General features: G+C 31.3%; 1 protein-coding gene and 2 long non-coding RNA genes across 3 annotated transcripts; 2 read left to right on the top strand and 1 right to left on the bottom strand.

The window, feature by feature from the left end:
- Window positions 1–1,346: 1,346 nt before the first annotated feature.
- On the top strand, window positions 1,347–6,266 carry LOC136998764 (uncharacterized). Its single transcript, XM_067351944.1, has 8 exons — window positions 1,347–3,948; window positions 4,144–4,389; window positions 4,484–4,591; window positions 4,698–4,844; window positions 4,923–4,979; window positions 5,116–5,378; window positions 5,459–5,618; window positions 5,944–6,266. Exons 1-8 carry the CDS (start codon window positions 3,747–3,749, stop codon window positions 6,078–6,080), a joined length of 1,320 nt encoding a protein of 439 aa, XP_067208045.1. The 5' UTR covers window positions 1,347–3,746; the 3' UTR covers window positions 6,081–6,266.
- Window positions 6,267–6,996: 730 nt separating this feature from the next.
- LOC136998769 (uncharacterized) lies at window positions 6,997–12,343 on the bottom strand. Its single transcript, XR_010889308.1, has 2 exons — window positions 8,482–12,343; window positions 6,997–8,312 (listed from the first exon to the last, which is right to left on the bottom strand). It is a non-coding gene; the product is annotated as an uncharacterized lncRNA (long non-coding RNA).
- A 4,202-nt stretch (window positions 12,344–16,545) lies between these two features.
- On the top strand, window positions 16,546–17,283 carry LOC136998909 (uncharacterized). Its single transcript, XR_010889425.1, has 3 exons — window positions 16,546–16,666; window positions 16,850–17,010; window positions 17,120–17,283. It is a non-coding gene; the product is annotated as an uncharacterized lncRNA (long non-coding RNA).
- The last annotated feature ends 1,603 nt before the right edge of the window (window positions 17,284–18,886 follow it).

The raw sequence follows: 18,886 nt of genomic DNA, 5'->3' as shown, positions 1-18,886 counted from the left end.
GTGGCAAGAACATAGTATATGTTAAATTTACACTTTGTTGCAATATTGCAAAATAACTTCATTTTTCTATTGACAATAGCAAATCTGAATTATTTCAAAACTTGTTAGTTTTAACATATGCGAATATTATTAATAAATATAAACTATTATTTTTTAAGCAAAAAAAAGATTATTTGATAATTTACACTGTTAGAAACAAATGCTGAAAAAAGAAAAGAAAGTTGCGAGAAGCAAATCTCGAACACGGGATTTTTCATATTCCAGCCACATGCCTTAGAAACACTTACTTAGCATTTATCGTCTGTTGCGTCGGCTCGGTGGAAGGGAGACGGCGTTCTCTTCCATTGGTCGACCGGGTCGAGCTCACACGGATAGGGTGACGTCATCGGTTCTCGGTTGTATTAGTGTGATGCCGCCGCTCGTTTCTGGCAGCATTGGCCGCGAGTCCGCGATATCGCCATAGCGCCTTTCATTGGCTGAGATACTCGCGTGAAAGAAAGTTATGTGCGAAAATATGTGTATATAGACAGAGAGCAGGGCATTAAATCTTTAAGGGGGATGGGAAAGCAAGTAGCGTTCTCGTCTTTTCTTTTGTTTGTTGTATTGTTTGTTGTATTGTTTGTTGTTAGATCTATTTATATTGATCTTATCAGTTTGACCTCGAGTGGCGTAGCCAAGATTAGGACAAAGTCTTGAATTTTTAAATGAAACCTCTTATTTTTTATTGCATCTTCTTATAACTAATCTTAAGAGCTTTCCAAAACAGTATAATAAAATATTTTTTTATTAAGTATTTATCGAGTTATTTTATATTTTAATCTAACATATTTTGATATATAAAATCTAAAATATCTTATAAAATATTTAGTTTTCGATAATCGTATTATAATATTTTTATGTACAGAATGATGAGCAAATCAATTGGTCTAAAGAAAAACGCATAATTATTCTTAAAGAAAAGTGTATGTAATTTATAATGTACTTTTTTTAATAATTATGTGTTTTTCTTTATATCAATTGTTTTGTCTCATTATTCTGTACATAAAAGTATTATGGTAAAATTATTGAAAATTAAAAATTTTGCAAGATATTTTAAATTTTATATTAAAATATGTCAAAATAAAATATAAAATGACTCGAAAAGTACTTAATAAAAAAATATTTAATTATAGTGTTTTGGAAAGCTCTTGAGATCTGCTACAAAAATGTACAATAAAAAATGGAGGATTTTATTTAAAAAATTCAAGGACTTGTTTTAACATTGGCGACAACATCCAAGGTCAAATTGATAAGATCAGTAAATAAATCTTTTCAAATCTTATAACTTTTGTCTGAAACACATTTTTCCTTAAAAATACTCTGTTTTAGAGAGATTCGCATTTCAAAGTTAAAATGGGACACTCTGTATATATTGTATAAGTAAACGAATAATTCATAAAAAGTAAAACTATACGTCACTGTATAGATATCGAGTAGAAAGAACTAAGTTTCACAATAATTATCTGACGTTTTCTTTAAAAGAGCTATAAATTTTTGATTATTCAGGATAGGATGAGTATCGTTTAGATAGGATAGAAATGGAAAGAGATGCCGGGGGGAACATTCGGATGCAAGTGTGAATTTGTTTGGATAGAATCTCTGTACCGTGTTCGGACGAAAACGTATAGCGTTGGCAATTTGGATTCAATTGGATAGGATGAGTATCATTTAGATAGGATAAAAATGGAAAGAGATGCCGGAGGGAACATTCGGATACAAGTGTGGATTCGTTCAGATAAAATCTCTATACCGCGTTCGGATGAAAATGTATAGCGTTTGAATTTTTGATTATTCCAGATAGAATTGAATAGACTTTGAATTTGTATTTTGGGAAAGATATGTATATAACTGAAGAACCGGATAGAACTAGATAAAATTTTCCCTCCACTTGATAGAAGCGGATTCAAGTGGATAAAAAAGTGTCTAAATTCAGATAATATTTCTATACAGTTTTATACTTTCTAATCCACTTTTTTAAGCAGGGAAACGACTGTATTCATTTCACAAACACAGGGTTTACATATAATAGACGCAATATACCATTTAAAATCAAAGGGTTCATTTGCGATGCTCCTGCCAAATCTAACATTACGTATTGTAAAAGCCACACTGGTTTTTTTTGCATGTACGAAATGCATACAAAAGGGAAAATATATTAAAGATAGAGTAACATATCCCAAATTACGTTGCGATAAAAGAACGCACATTGATTTTATTCGTCAAAGTCAACCTCAACATCACAAGGGAAGATCGATTCTTGAAACGATACCTAATATTGACATGATAAAACATTTCCCTCTGGAGTACATGCACTTAGTTTGCCTTGGTGTTGTGAAAAAATTAATAGTAGACATGTGGACATTTGGAACACGTTTAAACAAATTGCCAAGGAAAGCTACAAGCAGAATATCCGATTTACTTATTTCATTTCAAAATCATGTACCTGATGAATTTGTTAGAAAAACAAGGCCATTGATTGAAGTGAAACGTTGGAAAGCAACCGAGCATAGATTTTTTTTGTTATATTGTGGACCAGTTGTATTGAAAAATATATTATCCGCTGATAAATACGTACACTTCTTAGTTTTACATGTCGCTATTAGAATTTTATTGTTGAAAAGTCATCGTGAGGAATATTCAGATTATGCCCATTCATTGCTTGAATATTTTGTGCATCAATTTAAGGTTTTATATGGGACAGAATATATTTCACACAATGTACACGGTTTACTTCATGTGGTCGACGATTGTAAACTATACGGAAATTTACATTCTTATAGCGCATTCCCGTTTGAAAATTACTTACAGTACGTGAAACACTTAATAAAAAAACCAAATCAACCAATAGCTCAAATTGTTCGTCGCATAAAAGAACACGAATCTCTGCAAAATAATGTTAATGATATTCGAAATGATAGAAACGAAAAAATCTTTAAACATGAGCATAATACAAAGCCTTTAATACCGACAAGAAATTTTACTGTTCAATATAAGAAGATGATAACATACAGTTATTCGTTCAGTACAAGCGTTGCAAATAATTGTTGCTATTTAAAAGACAGAACCATTATTTTAATTGAAAATTTTGCAAAAACAAATTATCAGTATTATGTAATTGGAAAAAGATTTTGTAATGTTACCAACTATTTTTCAGAACCTTGTAATTCTGCTTTTTTAAACATTTATTTAGTTAATGCTCTTGATAAAAATTGTTCAGCATGGCCAGTAACTGATATTTTGGGAAAATTTGTTCGATTTCCCGAAAATGATGCTTTCGTAGTTATTCCGCTCATTCATACTCATTAAATAAAATAAATAAATATCTTGTACAATGTAGTGTTAAAAATTACTTTCTCATAGTAAACGATTTACATTTAGAATTAATATAAGTATGTATATACTTAAAGCTTAAAATTTCATTGTACACGCCATTTTAGTTTCTTGACTTCTTTTGTTTAAAGCGTCGTCTACAATAGAGCCGTAAGCCGTAAGAAATTGACCAATCACAGACAAATTATAGAAGAATAATCGGCTGTTGTAGACGACGTTCAATTGTTTGTCGTTGTCATCGTGATTAATCGTCAAGAAGTTTCTGTACAATACACGAGCATGTACCTTGGAATAATCTACATATGAAATATTAGTGAATTGTTGTGACACACGTGTAAATTGATCAATATAGAAATTTGAAACGTACGTGATACAAAATGAAAAAGTGGACGATTGTGCTGTTTTTACGAGAAAATGATGTCGAAGCTGTGCCGGTAAATTGGTTAAATGGTGATGTTTGTTATTGGCCTCCATATAATACACACAAAGTAGGGAAAGCTATTTCTTCCTGTGAAGATCCAGATATATCTACATGGACCTTGCACGAAATACGAAAATTAGGTAAAGGATGCAATTATGGTAAGAGTGATAAACAGTACTTCATTTATAAAAAATAATATTTTATTTAATATATAAAAATATAATATTGTATTCAAATAAAAATAAATGCATTTATCGTCCCAATCAATATACTTCTTAAATTCACATTAATTTTTTTCAACTATCTCGCGACAAACAGTATAACTTTTATAAAAATGAACTATATCTTTTCAGACTCATTAATCGAAGCCAAAAATAAGGCAAAGAGAGCTGAGGATACTTCGGACATCAATAATTCTGAAAAGGAAAATTCAAAAAGAATTAGCAAGAAACCTAAATTTTTTTATGAGACTTTGGATGTTCAATCGGCATCTGATGATGATATTTCAATGAGTGAAAACGATTTAACTGAGATTCCAATGGAATTACCATTGTCGCCTGCATTTTCCTCTACTATATCAAGTGTTGATCTATCTGCAGGTATATATTTTTCTACAAAATTGTATTGTAACAAATTTTTTTGTAGAGCAAGACGTAGTACTTTTAATAAATATTACAATTATTTAAATTTCAGGATTTGTAAAGTCTTTAAAGCCAATTTCAAAAAGAGAGAGTGCTACGTTAAAACAGTCGCTGATTACTTCTCCTTCACTTACAAATAATAATGTAGAAGATGCTAAAGGTTTGTCATATTTTTACACAAAATTGAATTACCTATATATATATATATATATGTTTATACATATATTATATAATACATAATTCCTAGTAAATTATACGTGTTTTAGAATGTACGTTTCAAAAATCACCCTCAAATGATCGAAGAAGCCAAACATTTCAACTGAAATCCAGAACAAAACCAACATATGACGATAATTTCAATTTTTCTAATGAGAATTCTAGAAATAATACGATTGCACAAAATACTAAACATGGTAATAAATTTTTCTTACAATTATAATAATTTCCATTTGTTAAATAATAATAATTTGTTTTCACGACACATTTTTCAGACATTTTACAAAAAAAATCGAGATCGAGTGGCAACGTAAATAATTCTACATTATCAGGTATATATACAATAATTATCGTACAAGCAGAATAAGTAGCTGTTATTATCTTTCATACTTAATAACTTTGAAAACTAATTATATTATAAGTTATTGAAATTGTAATATTTACTTTATATTTAATTGTGCATTTCAGATGATGCTTTTAAAACACAAGTATTACGTCAACTACAAATTCTAGACGTACGCCAAAAACAATTGTCAGAAGATATCGCTACACTTTCGACTATGCTTACGCCTATTATGGATAAAATGGATGGTTTTTTCAATGGGAACAAGATTCTAAATGATGAAAATATAATTCCAATATTTTCCCAGTTTACTTTCCCATTAAAAAATGCAGATGATTTAAAAAATTTAGAGGACTTCTTGGTAGAAAAGGAGCATTTTGATCATTTCGTATGTAAATACATATTTCTTCAAAAACTACATTTTTTCACTCATTCACAATGTATAATATGATATGTTTTTTATTTCAGGTTAAAGAGTTGAAAATAATAGGGGACTCTACGTACAAAGTCATGCTGAAAAGAATTTTACCAATGGTCTTTTCTAACCAATTAGCCCAAACATTCAGCTGGTATGGAAAAAAGGGAAATGAAAATTTCTCGCTTCTAAAAATATGCAGTGCAATCTCAGGTTTGTTTTAAAATGGCACATGTGTGCGCGTGGTTTTGAGATATTATGATCAGCTCAAACTTAATGTGGACTATTATAAATTACAATATTTCAAATTCAAATCTTTTCTCCATTTTTCAACTTTAGGTATAATTTAATATGCAGTATTTTTTGAAGTATATATAGCTATTTATCGGATTTATCATTATTATTTTTACTTGTATTTATAATATGATGTTTTAAATTAGTTTCAATTTCTAATATTATTAATTTAAAGGTTTTATCTTTTTTCGAATAATAAATAATAATATTGCCGATTATAAAATTTAAAATATATTATTTATAGGCGCTGTAGAAAAAACCCATAGATGTACCCTGGCAGATATACAGTCAGTTGTATCAAATTGGCTTGTAAAAGCCACAGAACGTGTAAATAAGAAGTCTGTAAGACAAGCACATGAAAAAGATAGAAACGAAAATTAAAAATATGACAGATGTACAATGAATAATATGACGATTTTTATGCATGTATATTGTATAAGTATAAAAGATACGTTACACGTTATGACTGCTACAACCAAAGTGTATTTAATATTAAGGTAATGATAAATATTTTGGCATTGAATAATTCAATCTATATGTATAACGATTTATAATTTATACGAGTATATAATTTGAAGTATTATTATATAAGATAATGTAATACATCTGAGTATATTTACTATTAAAGTCTCTTTTATTTCTCGACTGTATATAATGAATAAAAATTTCTTCCGTATTTGTCGCGGTTTTGGTCAAATGAATTAATCAGTATATGATTTAATTATAATTTAATGTGATTCGGCTATTGACAATTACGAAGGCTAATATCAATAGCCGTATTAAATTTAAATTAAACTATATATTGATTTTTTCATTTTACTGAAACCGCGACAAATAAGGCAGAAATATTTATTCATATAACATCCTCTGAATATCCTACTGGCATTCTCTGAATGTTCTCTGAACATTCTGTACATATTCTTTGAACATGCTATAGGGTGCGGTCGAGTTGCCGCTTCTGAATGCTTCGAATGCTTTCGTTTTCAACGCTTTCATAGAATGGTCAAGTAGCGCTACAGATGTTCTCAACGTTGGTAAAATTGACCGGTCTGAAAGTGTCTGAAGCGTTTGAAGTGTAAAATTAAAAAAAAAATATAAATTAACATATAAAACATAACGAAGTTTAAAAATTTTTTTAAAATGAATAAAGATATAGCTGCAATATGTATTGTAAAGAATTATTTAGATATATATTCTTATCTTTGTGATAATGAGGAAATTGACATAATAATAACCTCTCAAAATATCACAAATGAAAACCGTATTAAGAATATTGAAAATTATGTTGAACATATACTTTGATTTCTTTCATCAAATAGCGTAATATTTGGCATTTTTAACAATAATGTAGCTCAACGTTTTTTATTATACACAGAATCTTCAGATGAGCACGTAGAACCACGTTACACATGTATGTTGTTCAGTCGACAGTCGACACAATTTCCCGCAATTTACGAAAATTCAAAAAACGCTTCAGCCGTACTACCTCTCCGGCTGCAGCATTGGAAGCGAAATGGTAGAGAATATTTATGACGTTTCAGTGACGTCATTTATATCATTGAAATGTTTCGAAGTGCTAAATTGACCGCAGTCGAAACGCTTCAAAGCATTTGTAGCAGTAACTCGACCGCACCCCTAGACATGCTAGGAACATGCTACGAATAAACCATGAACATTTGTTGGAACATTCTATGCACTTGTATAGCATCTTCGAAAGAGTCTCATTCGTATGTCCTATGCACATTCTATGAATGTATATTGCGATTATAGGAACATTCTATGAATATTACAATAAACATTAGATAATGTTCATAGCACATTCATAGAATATTATTGTGCTATCTGGGAACGCCCAACCCTGGCTTTTACTATTCAAAATAAGTTATTGGTCATTACTGTACCCAGTAAGCAAGAAATCATTGATATAACGTTATTTTAACGATATTTGGTAATATGTAACATTGTTAAATATGTAGGTTTTAACGTTCTAATCGGCGTCATTATAAACAAACTTTGACACTGATTTTAAGGTTTCAATAACGTTGAAATGGAAGTGTCTTAATATTACGAATAATGTTGTGCAAATGTTTTTTATAATTTTAATATAATGTTTTTCATATAACATTAAATAAATGATTAAATTTAAACTTACTTTTAACCTTATTTTATCATTATATCAACATTGACACAATATTAATATTTTATTATTTATTTCATATTCTTAGTAAATACAAAGTAACATAACATCAATGTTATAATTTTCCACTCAATAAAGTTCTCCCTGCAATCACTTGCAAAAATCAAAGATATATGAGATTATAAATGCACGTGCTTGCACACACATCACGAAGCTGCCGAGAAGGATTACACATACGCTGCGTTCCGAAATTCACTGCTGCCAGTGCTGGAAATTTATAGTTCATATCATGTCACATATCTTATAGATTTTCAGTATTGGCAATGCATAAGTGGCATTTGTATTTGGTTCATCTGTTTCATTTTTATTCATTGCAGGTGGATCAGATATATCGAAAAGTGTTGGTATGGCATTTGGTTTTAATTTTCGCCAATTATTGCTCGACCAGTCTTAAACTGTGATTCTTCAAAATGTTTCTGAAATAAAAAAACTGCTTATAAGATAAATGTCCTTATTGATTACAGTTATTCATATTTATGTAATTTCAAACGGTGACAAATCTAAACTACACTTAAAAAAACGATCCATGATTCTAAACAAACAGAAAAAGCTACGTAAATTGGAAATTTAAGAGAATAAACTTACTTCACAGAGGCACGGGGTGTTTACGATAATTCAAGTTCGAGTTAGTTTTACTAGGACCGAAAAATGAGATATACATAACCATCTAGAACCTTTATGATTTATGACAACTCGACGCTGTCTTGTATTGCTTGAGTTAAATTCATTGAATTTGTTGAGTTTAATAAATATAATTATATACATATATATATATAATTATATCTATTAAAGAGGTATACCAATATACATACCAACATTATTTGTTTCTTTCATAGACTGATTTGCAGTTGACATTTTTTTATTACAATAAAATTTGCTCTATAAACTCAACAAATTCAATTAATTTAACTCAAGCAATACAAGACAGCGTCGAGTTGTCATAAATCATAAAGGTTCTAGATGGTTATGTCTATCTCATTTTTCGGTCCTAGTGAAACTAACTCGAACTTGAATTATCGTAAACACCCACGATGATTTGGTTGGTGTCCAAGACTCTCTGCGGAGATTACGTATCCATTGCTGTCGACGAACATCATCCGCAGGAAACAAAAATAATCGAGCGCCTTTTTCTGTTCTATTGGTACAATTGACCGCAACGCAGCAAGAAAGTAGACATGAAGTAGGTTATGAAAGGCATTTTGTATCTTTTTTTTGTTCACAGTCGGATAATTAAAATACACGTAAACACAGAGTTCGAGCAGCTTAGAAGCCATAACCTAATCATCATAAACTTCTCAGCTCAGTCAATGCTGCCAGAAACGAGCGGTGGCATCACACTAATACAACCGAGAACCGATGACGTCACCCTATCCGTGTGAGCTCGACCCGGTCGACCAATGGAAGAGAACGCCGTCTCCCTTCCACCGAGCCGACGCAACAGACGATAAATGCTAAGAAGTAAGTGTTTCTAAGGCATGTGGCTGGAATATGAAAAATCCCGTGTTCGAGATTTGCTTCTCGCAACTTTCTTTTCTTTTTTCCGCATTTGTTTCTAACAGTGTAAATTATCAAATAATCTTTTTTTTGCTTAAAAAATAATAGTTTATATTTATTAATAATATTCGCATATGTTAAAACTAACAATTTTTGAAATAATTCAGATTTGCTATTGTCAATAGAAAAATGAAGTTATTTTGCAATATTGCAACAAAGTGTAAATTTAACATATACTATGTTCTTGCCATTCGCCTTATTCGTTTAGCCATGCTTGCTTTGGCATTTATGTCTATCGACTCGAAAGATTTTACATACCTGTAAAACTTTTAATTATTTCCCAACTTACAATTAGTCACTCGCGTCCTGATATTTTTTCTTCCGTTCAATAATTTTCTATTCGTACATTCGGAGAATCCGAATAGTGAGATCAATAATGTACTTAATTTTCGTACACTCTAGTATCTCAATCTGAGATCGGTGTACATTTTAACGTGTCAAATGTAGGCGAATTATTTCTATATAAAAGATAATTAAAATTTTCACACCAACAATCTATGATATATGCTCCATATGCCATATTATATTTTATTCCATTTTTAATCATTTATTTTAAACTACTGCATATTAGCAAAAGTTACTGTACTATGGAGATGAGTGGAGGAGACGGTAACATATATTATAAATGCAGTCAGATTTATTGTACTCTTGTTAAAATATTGTAAAAATAATGTATTATTAGTAATTATAATAGTATTTATTAGTAATTATAATAGTATTATTAATAGTGGTCTTCCGCACCACCTTCGAGGTTCCACTAACGGCGCGTTAGGTTTTTTTAGTGGACCTTCGCCAGGAGCCCTATTATACCACATTTCATTAATCTTTCTATATATTTCTTTTATACATATGTGATGTCATTTGCAGACATGTTAGTAATATTTTATTTATCTATAAATATGTGACGGGATAGAGAGTTAGCACGAGATAATTGATTTTATTTGAAATTTTATTTTATATATATGTAAAATCAATCTTAATATAAAATTATCACAATATGACTAGTCAATATATATTTATTATAATGTTATCACATAAATTAGATTAAAAAACATATTATTAATAATAATAATAAATCAATAAAAAAAATATGAAATAAAAATATAAATAAAAAATTAAAAAATAATAAAAATATCGTCAAAAATAATAAAAATATAAATAAAAAAAAAATATAAGTATATTGTATAAGTAATATAAGTTAAAAAATAAAAATATAAATAAAAAATAGAAAAGATATTAAAAAATAAAAATATAAGTATATTGTATAAGTAAATAAGTTAAAAAATAATAAAAATATAAATAAAAAATACAAAAAAAATATTAAAAAATAAAAGTTTGTTAAAAAAATAAAATTAATATTAATATGAAATTAATATATAAAATTATTTTTATATTTATCTAATATTTTTTTAATTTATATAATATTTTTTTATTATGATATGGCCTCTTCCGCCCTGGCCACCTCTCGGTCCCCACCCACCTCTGCCACCCCATCCACCTCTGCCGCTCCATCCACCTCTGCCTCCCCATCCACCTCTGCCTCCCCATCCACCTCTGCCTCCCCATTCACTTCTTCCACCTCGCTGGTGATACCAGCGAGCGCGAGACTTTCCGCCTCTTCTCCTTTTTTCTAAAAAATAAGCACATTTACAGATAAGTACTATATTAAATAAAACAATCATGCATATAAATTAATCATTTAGTTACAAAAAATAAAAAAAAAAAATAATGTACCTCTTGTTTGTTCCTCCGGCTGCTGCTGCTCTTGGATATTTTCTGTGTTTGTATTTTGCTGCTGCTGCTGCTGCGTTGTTGCACCACTACTTATTAACAAATGCAGCTGCTGCTGCATTTGTACCAATTTTTCTTGTTGATGCAACATTTGTTGCATCAACTGTTGTACAGCAGCATCTTTCTCCTCCAGCGTCATACTTTCCACTCTTTGTGTCATGTCCTCTGCAAAAATTAATATATATTTATTAAATTAGTAATACATTTATGAGTTTAAAAAAAATAAAAACTGTTATATATGTATAAGAGAGGAGAAAGAAACTAAAGATTAAACATTTTGCTAACAAAATAAATAACATGAAAAACGGTAGAAGAATTATGAGCTACAGCTAAATAATATGTGTTAACCTTTCTTATATTTACAAAATTGTCTTTAAGAATATAAACAGTTGACTATTCGACCATTCTCAATATACATAAAATTAAAAGAATCAGCAATTTTAATATTCAAAATACATAAAATTAAAAATTTTAATCTTTAAGCAAGATTTAATGTAAATTTTTTTAAAAAGCTATGCTACTTGAGAAACTTGCAACATAGAAACAATAGATTGAGATTAGCGATTATTGGAGTAACGTTATATTATAATAAAGATTCTCTACGTAGAATAGAGAAAATATTAGGAATAGGAATAAATATTAAATATTAGGAAAATCAAATTGGAATTATTTTATTTGAAATAAGATAACGAAATGTATTAATTATTCCTAATTCTTAACACATAATTCTAGTCATAATCAATCTAGTCATCACTCTTATGCCGTTTTTCATATTATTTAATTAAAAATTTTATTTTTAATTAATAAATAATAATAATTTATATCTCTTATGATGATTTTAATAATAATTTAATTTTCTACTTACGATCCATATTTCGCAATATTCTTCAAATCGACTTTTCCGTCAAGTGTATTAACTGATAAGGAACCGAAGGAACTAGTCTGATCTCTGTTTGTACGCGACTTATAAACACAATTGAGGACGCGGATCAACGAAATCGCTCTGCGCTCGAAATCGTGTAAAAATATCGTCTAAACGTCTCGAAGCATGAAAATTTTGAAAGTCGCAAAATTAATTTTTTTTAAACATAGGCTTGTAGAGAATGATGAAACGAAACTTTTTTCTATTTGCAGTTTTTTTGTTCGATGCTTATTTTTAATAATAAAAATAAAAAATTGAAAAATTTTTATTCCCAAATTCAATAAGATTTTAAGATATAAATCGTCGTAATTTTGCCAAATTTTGTTGAAATTGTTTAAAATTTGGTATATCTGCAAATGACACTACACTTGTAAATGACAAGAGTAAAAAGAGTATCTTGTCTGCAAATGACACCACACTTGTAAATGACAAGAGTAAAAAGAGTATCTTGTCTGCAAATGACACCGCACTTGTAAATGACAAGAGTAAAAAGAGTATCTTGTCTGCAAATGACACCGCACTTGTAAATGACAAGTGTAAAAAAAGTATTTTGTCTACAAATGACATCACATATGTATAAAAGAAATATATAGAAAGATTAATGAAATGTGGTATAATAAGGCTCCTGGCGAAGGTCCACTAAAAAAACCTAACGCGCCGTTAGTGGAACCTCGAAGGTGGTGCGGAAGACCACTATTAATAATACTATTATAATTACTAATAAATACTATTATAATTACTAATAATACATTATTTTTACAATATTTTAACAAGAGTACAATAAATCTGACTGCATTTATAATATATGTTACCGTCTCCTCCACTCATCTCCATAGTACAGTAACTTTTGCTAATATGCAGTAGTTTAAAATAAATGATTAAAAATGGAATAAAATATAATATGGCATATGGAGCATATATCATAGATTGTTGGTGTGAAAATTTTAATTATCTTTTATATAGAAATAATTCGCCTACATTTGACACGTTAAAATGTACACCGATCTCAGATTGAGATACTAGAGTGTACGAAAATTAAGTACATTATTGATCTCACTATTCGGATTCTCCGAATGTACGAATAGAAAATTATTGAACGGAAGAAAAAATATCAGGACGCGAGTGACTAATTGTAAGTTGGGAAATAATTAAAAGTTTTACAGGTATGTAAAATCTTTCGAGTCGATAGACATAAATGCCAAAGCAAGCATGGCTAAACGAATAAGGCGAATGGCAAGAACATAGTATATGTTAAATTTACACTTTGTTGCAATATTGCAAAATAACTTCATTTTTCTATTGACAATAGCAAATCTGAATTATTTCAAAAATTGTTAGTTTTAACATATGCGAATATTATTAATAAATATAAACTATTATTTTTTAAGCAAAAAAAAGATTATTTGATAATTTACACTGTTAGAAACAAATGCGGAAAAAAGAAAAGAAAGTTGCGAGAAGCAAATCTCGAACACGGGATTTTTCATATTCCAGCCACATGCCTTAGAAACACTTACTTCTTAGCATTTATCGTCTGTTGCGTCGGCTCGGTGGAAGGGAGACGGCGTTCTCTTCCATTGGTCGACCGGGTCGAGCTCACACGGATAGGGTGACGTCATCGGTTCTCGGTTGTATTAGTGTGATGCCGCCGCTCGTTTCTGGCAGCATTGAGCTCAGTGACAGAGGCGAGAAGGCAAGGAGTGGGGGAATGGAACAAAAATGGCGGAGACATGAGCAGACGTGAGAATACTAACGTTTTATAGTGCCTTAATAATAGGGTTTTCTCTCGCAAAGAATTTTGACATTACTTATCTGCAAACTTAATGCTAGTTACATAAATATTAATATCGATTATTTTTACTTTATATAATTTTATAAAATAGTTTTATAATATTTCTTTCTTATAAATTTAATATTAAAATAATATAAAAAAAACATTATAACAACACAAAATCTTTATCATTATAACGTTATTTTAAACATAAGATTTCATCAAATTAAAACTATTGTAACTATGTTGAACTTGCAGCAAATAGAAGTGTTAAAATAACATTGAAAACAAAGTTTTAAATAATGTTTTAAAAATATTTCTCTGATATTTAAGAAAACTATATTATAAAAAAATATATTTAAAATATGTATACAACATTATATCTAAACATTATAAAAATTTACATAAAATTAATATTTCAGAACGTTGATTTAATGTTTCTTGCTTAATGGGTATGAAATATCTATAAGAGTTTATCATCTTTTTAAATATTGACAAAAATGCAACATTTTATTTACACACGCGCACGCACACACACACACACACACGAAATTATAGAAGTAATTTATTAAAATAATTTAAATGTACATTTTCAAATTACACAGGTTATTGAAAATAACTGATCTTTTGCTAAATAAACTGTAAATGCAAAAATAAATACTACAATACATGTATTTACAATACGTGTGTATTTATATTTCAAATCTGATTGATATACATAATCATGTTTTACAAGTATGCATTACCGACACTTTGTAGATATAGCACATATCGGAACCAAAAAGTCGTGGACATAGCACGGAAGAGACCCAAAAGATCGTGGACATTACCTACGGGATTTGTGGACATTGGCTACGTAGTTCAATGTGCACGTTTTGTGCACATAGAGACGCTAGCCCACAGAAACACGAAAAATGCGGGCATGTCCACTCTCAGTCTTCTCTCTGGCTATAACATCGATGTTATAACTTCGGCGTAAATCGGAGTCGTGTAAACGTAGTCAGTGGCTTAGTTTACACCAATTGTTTAGTACGCGTACCAAGTACTAAATCAGCTTTTTTGATTGGTGTAGATTTTACACTAAACGATTTATACCTATTGGAGAAGCAGATTTAGTATTTGGTACGCGTACTAAACAATTGGTGTAAACTAAGCCAGTGAAATCTATGGTCTTTTGCACACAAGACGCGGCAATGGTAAATTCCCACTGAGCGCGTTACGCGTCGAATCATTCGTCGTGTCACGAATTAACCAATCAAAACATCCCATTTTATTGCATCATTTGTCGCGCGAATAAAATGGGATGTTTTGATTGGTTAATTCGTGACGCAACTACGTTTACACGACTCCGATTTACGCCGAAGTTATAACATCGATGTTATAACTACCGATGTTAGATGGCGTGTAAACGCTATTTTACGACGAAGTAACTACATCGATGTAATAACTTCGTCATAAAATAGCGTTTACACGGCATCTAACGTTAGTAGTTATAACATTGGGAGCTTTTCATCAAGGCATTTAGGTGATACCACAGACTAAGGAATAGAGGGACGGAGCACAAGCTGTACCAGGAGAGCACGTTTGCGGCGGGGGGGGGGGGCCGCCATATTCGTTTAATAATCACCACACATAAAACTCACTATTTGCGTATATGTGAGAAATGAAAGTCAGATCCTGCGCACAATAAACAAAATAGGAAATAGAAATAGGAATAATTATTAAATATTAGAAATAAGAAATTGGAATTATTTATTTTAAAAATAAAAAGAATAGAAAAAATTAATGCATGAATTAAGAAATAAGAATTGGAACTAATTAATATATTTTATTCTCTTGTTAGATGTAAAATAATTTCTCTTTTTAATATTAAATGTTTATTGCTATTTCGAATATTTTGTCTACTGTATGCAGAGCCTCAGAGTAATAAAAGTTAAAGTATTTTATAAAATTTATAGTACAACAATAATAAAACCGCCGAATCTCTTTACGCTTGTCACTCGTTATGTCTAGTGCACCACTACACGAGTGTAACCATGTCACAGACACAGAATCTCTGTGTGAGAATCGCTACATCAATATGGCGGAAAGCAGTCCCCCCCGCACGCTTGAATTACCATCCCCTCTCGCCTAAACTAGGACTTTAGACTCAGTCCCTCTATTCCTTAGTCCGTGGGAGACACAGGGCTTGTTCGTTTTAGCTACACTGGGGCTGCTCTGGGTCTGCTCTACACAGGATAATACAGGACAGATAAATAGTTTGTCCTGTATTATCTTGTTTAGAGCAGACCCAGAGCTGCCCCAGTGCAGCTAAAACGAACAAGCCCATAGATCGACACTGTGGCTGTGTTCCATAATTCACTGCCAGTACTGAAAATCTACAGTTTACGTTACGTATATTGTAGATTTTCAGTACTGGCAGCATAGACATAGTAAGTATAGACTGAGCATCCTTTGTATAAGCGGTGATGTATACGATGAGAGAGAGAAAAGATATTAAGATGAGTTTCTCTCTCTTTTCAATGCCGGAGAGTGGGGAGCACTTCTCCTCATCCGCCGGCGCCGGTTCGTCGTTTCCCCTATTGCGCTATAAAGTACATAACCAAAAATTGTGTGATGTTTTTATGGTTTCGATAAGCAGTGAACATTAATATTCCGATAATTAAAATGGTTAATGCGTGTTGTGTCTGCGGGAAAGAAGCAAATCCAAACGAAAATCGTACATTTCACTGGTAAATGTTTTTTATGAGTATAAAAAATTTATGCATATAAATTATATTATATATATATATATATATATATATATATATATATATATATATATATATATATATATATATATGAGAACACATTTTCAAATTAAAATATTTCAAAAATATTTTATTCAAAATACTAACTAAAAATATATTATTTAGCTTTCCTAAAAATGCAGACCAAAAACAAAAATGGTTTGAAGCAATTGACAAAGTTGTCAATTATTCATCTGCTCGTATTTGTAGTGATCATTTTCATAAAAATGATTTTAATTATGACACCAAAGAAAGGAAACGTCTACTGTCAACTGCATTACCTATAAGTAAGGAGAATAGATAAATATCAATTTATCATTATTTAGAATTAATGTGATTATTTATATAACATTAATATTAACATTAATATTAACATTAATCTTATACTTTTCTTAGAAACAATTTAACACACAGAGAAACAAATGAGCAGATAAATGATTATGAAGACGAAAACATGAATACTACTATTAGAAAGAAGCAAATTAGTAATGTGTACGTATTTGTAAGTAGTGATTACATATGTCAATTTAATTTTATTCAAGAAAGTTTTTAAATGCCAATTGTGAGTTTTTAATTGTTATACTACATTAGCGTCGTCTGCGCATTTAAATCATATCGCGCAGGCTCTTGCGCAACAGGCTCTCCCACTCTCCGGCATTGAAAAGAGAGAGAAACTCATCTTAATATCTTTTCTCTCTCTCATCGTATACATCACCGCTTATACAAAGGATGCTCAGTCTATACTTACTATGTCTATGACTGGCAGTGAATTTCGGAACGCAGCCTGTGTGACACGGTAAACGCCGTGCTTAGATACTTGGGATGAGTTCCATTTGGCGATCACAACGCTCCTAGGATCATTTTATCCTTGTTTTTCATCGAAAGTTAAACGAGGATAAAATGATTCTAGGAGCGTTGCAATCGCCAAGTGGAACTCACCCTTGATGGAATGCGTTTAGTTCTGAATTAGACCGCTAGAGTCTGCTTATGGTTGCGTTCCGTTTCGCACATTATGCGCACGAATTACATAGAAAACGTTCCGTTTCACTCAATGCGCGCATAAACAGCGCTTAGAATTCCCTAGATCCCCACCACCTGCAGCGCATAATACACGCATCAGCTACCTCAAGTTTGAGTTGCAGCAGCTTATGCGTTCCATGCGATTGCGTAATTGCATATGGCGATTGATAGCGATATTGTAAAAAGTGTCAAAATAGGAAGAGTTATAATGGAAGAGTCATTGATGATTCACTACTATTACTGTCACTCATTTTATCAATTAAAAACATTGTCACATTGATAGCGCAATTTATTGTGGAATCCATTTTGATTTTCCGTTTCTAATGCGTTCAATATCGTTCCGTTTCAAAGCATGTATCATGCGCATAATGAAACGAAACGCAGCCAATGCGCTAAGCATTAGCGATGCGAACGATGCGTGCTATGCGCAAAACGGAACGCAACCATAGTTCAATGGTCCAACCGTGCTGTAGCGTTTCATTGTTGGAAAGCACCAAGATCTATAGAGAGAAGGTTACCTCACGCGCAAAGAGGGACGAGCGGCAAGAGGGGCAATGATGATCTCATCGGCAAACAGAAGCTATCTCAGACAGCTACTGTTTGTCGATGAGATCATCATGCTCTCCTCTTCCTTCATCGCCCTTCGCCACCAAGCTGTCTCTAGCTCCCCCCTTAAGCTGGTTCTACAATAAGTTGCAAATGCCCCGTCACCGGTCGCGAAGGATGGCAACTACTAATTGGAAAGCGCTATTTCTAGTTATTTTTAGTAAGACGGAGCATTCGCGACTGGCGACGGAGTATTTGCAACTTATTGTAGAACCGGCCTTACTTCATCGTCCCTCGCCCACAACCGGTTTTCCTGAGGTAATCTTCTCTTTATAGATCTTGGGAAAGCACCGTGTCTGACACCGTGTCGATTTGTATCAAGACACGGACTAAGGAATAGAGGGACTGAGTCTAAAGTCCTAGTTTAGGCGAGAGGGGATGGTAACTCAAGCGTGCGGGGGGGACTGCTTTCCGCCATATTGATGTAGCAATTCTCACACAGAGATTCTGTGTCTGTGACATGGTTACACTCGTGTAGTGGTGCCACTAGACATAACGAGTGACAAGCATAAAGAGATTAGGCGATTTTATTATTGT

This window comes from Linepithema humile, chromosome 3, assembly GCF_040581485.1.
Source record: "Linepithema humile isolate Giens D197 chromosome 3, Lhum_UNIL_v1.0, whole genome shotgun sequence".
Classification (NCBI taxonomy): Eukaryota; Metazoa; Arthropoda; class Insecta; order Hymenoptera; family Formicidae; genus Linepithema; species Linepithema humile.
The sequence above is the reverse complement of the archived record's forward strand: the minus strand, read 5'-3'. Positions and strand labels throughout refer to the sequence as shown.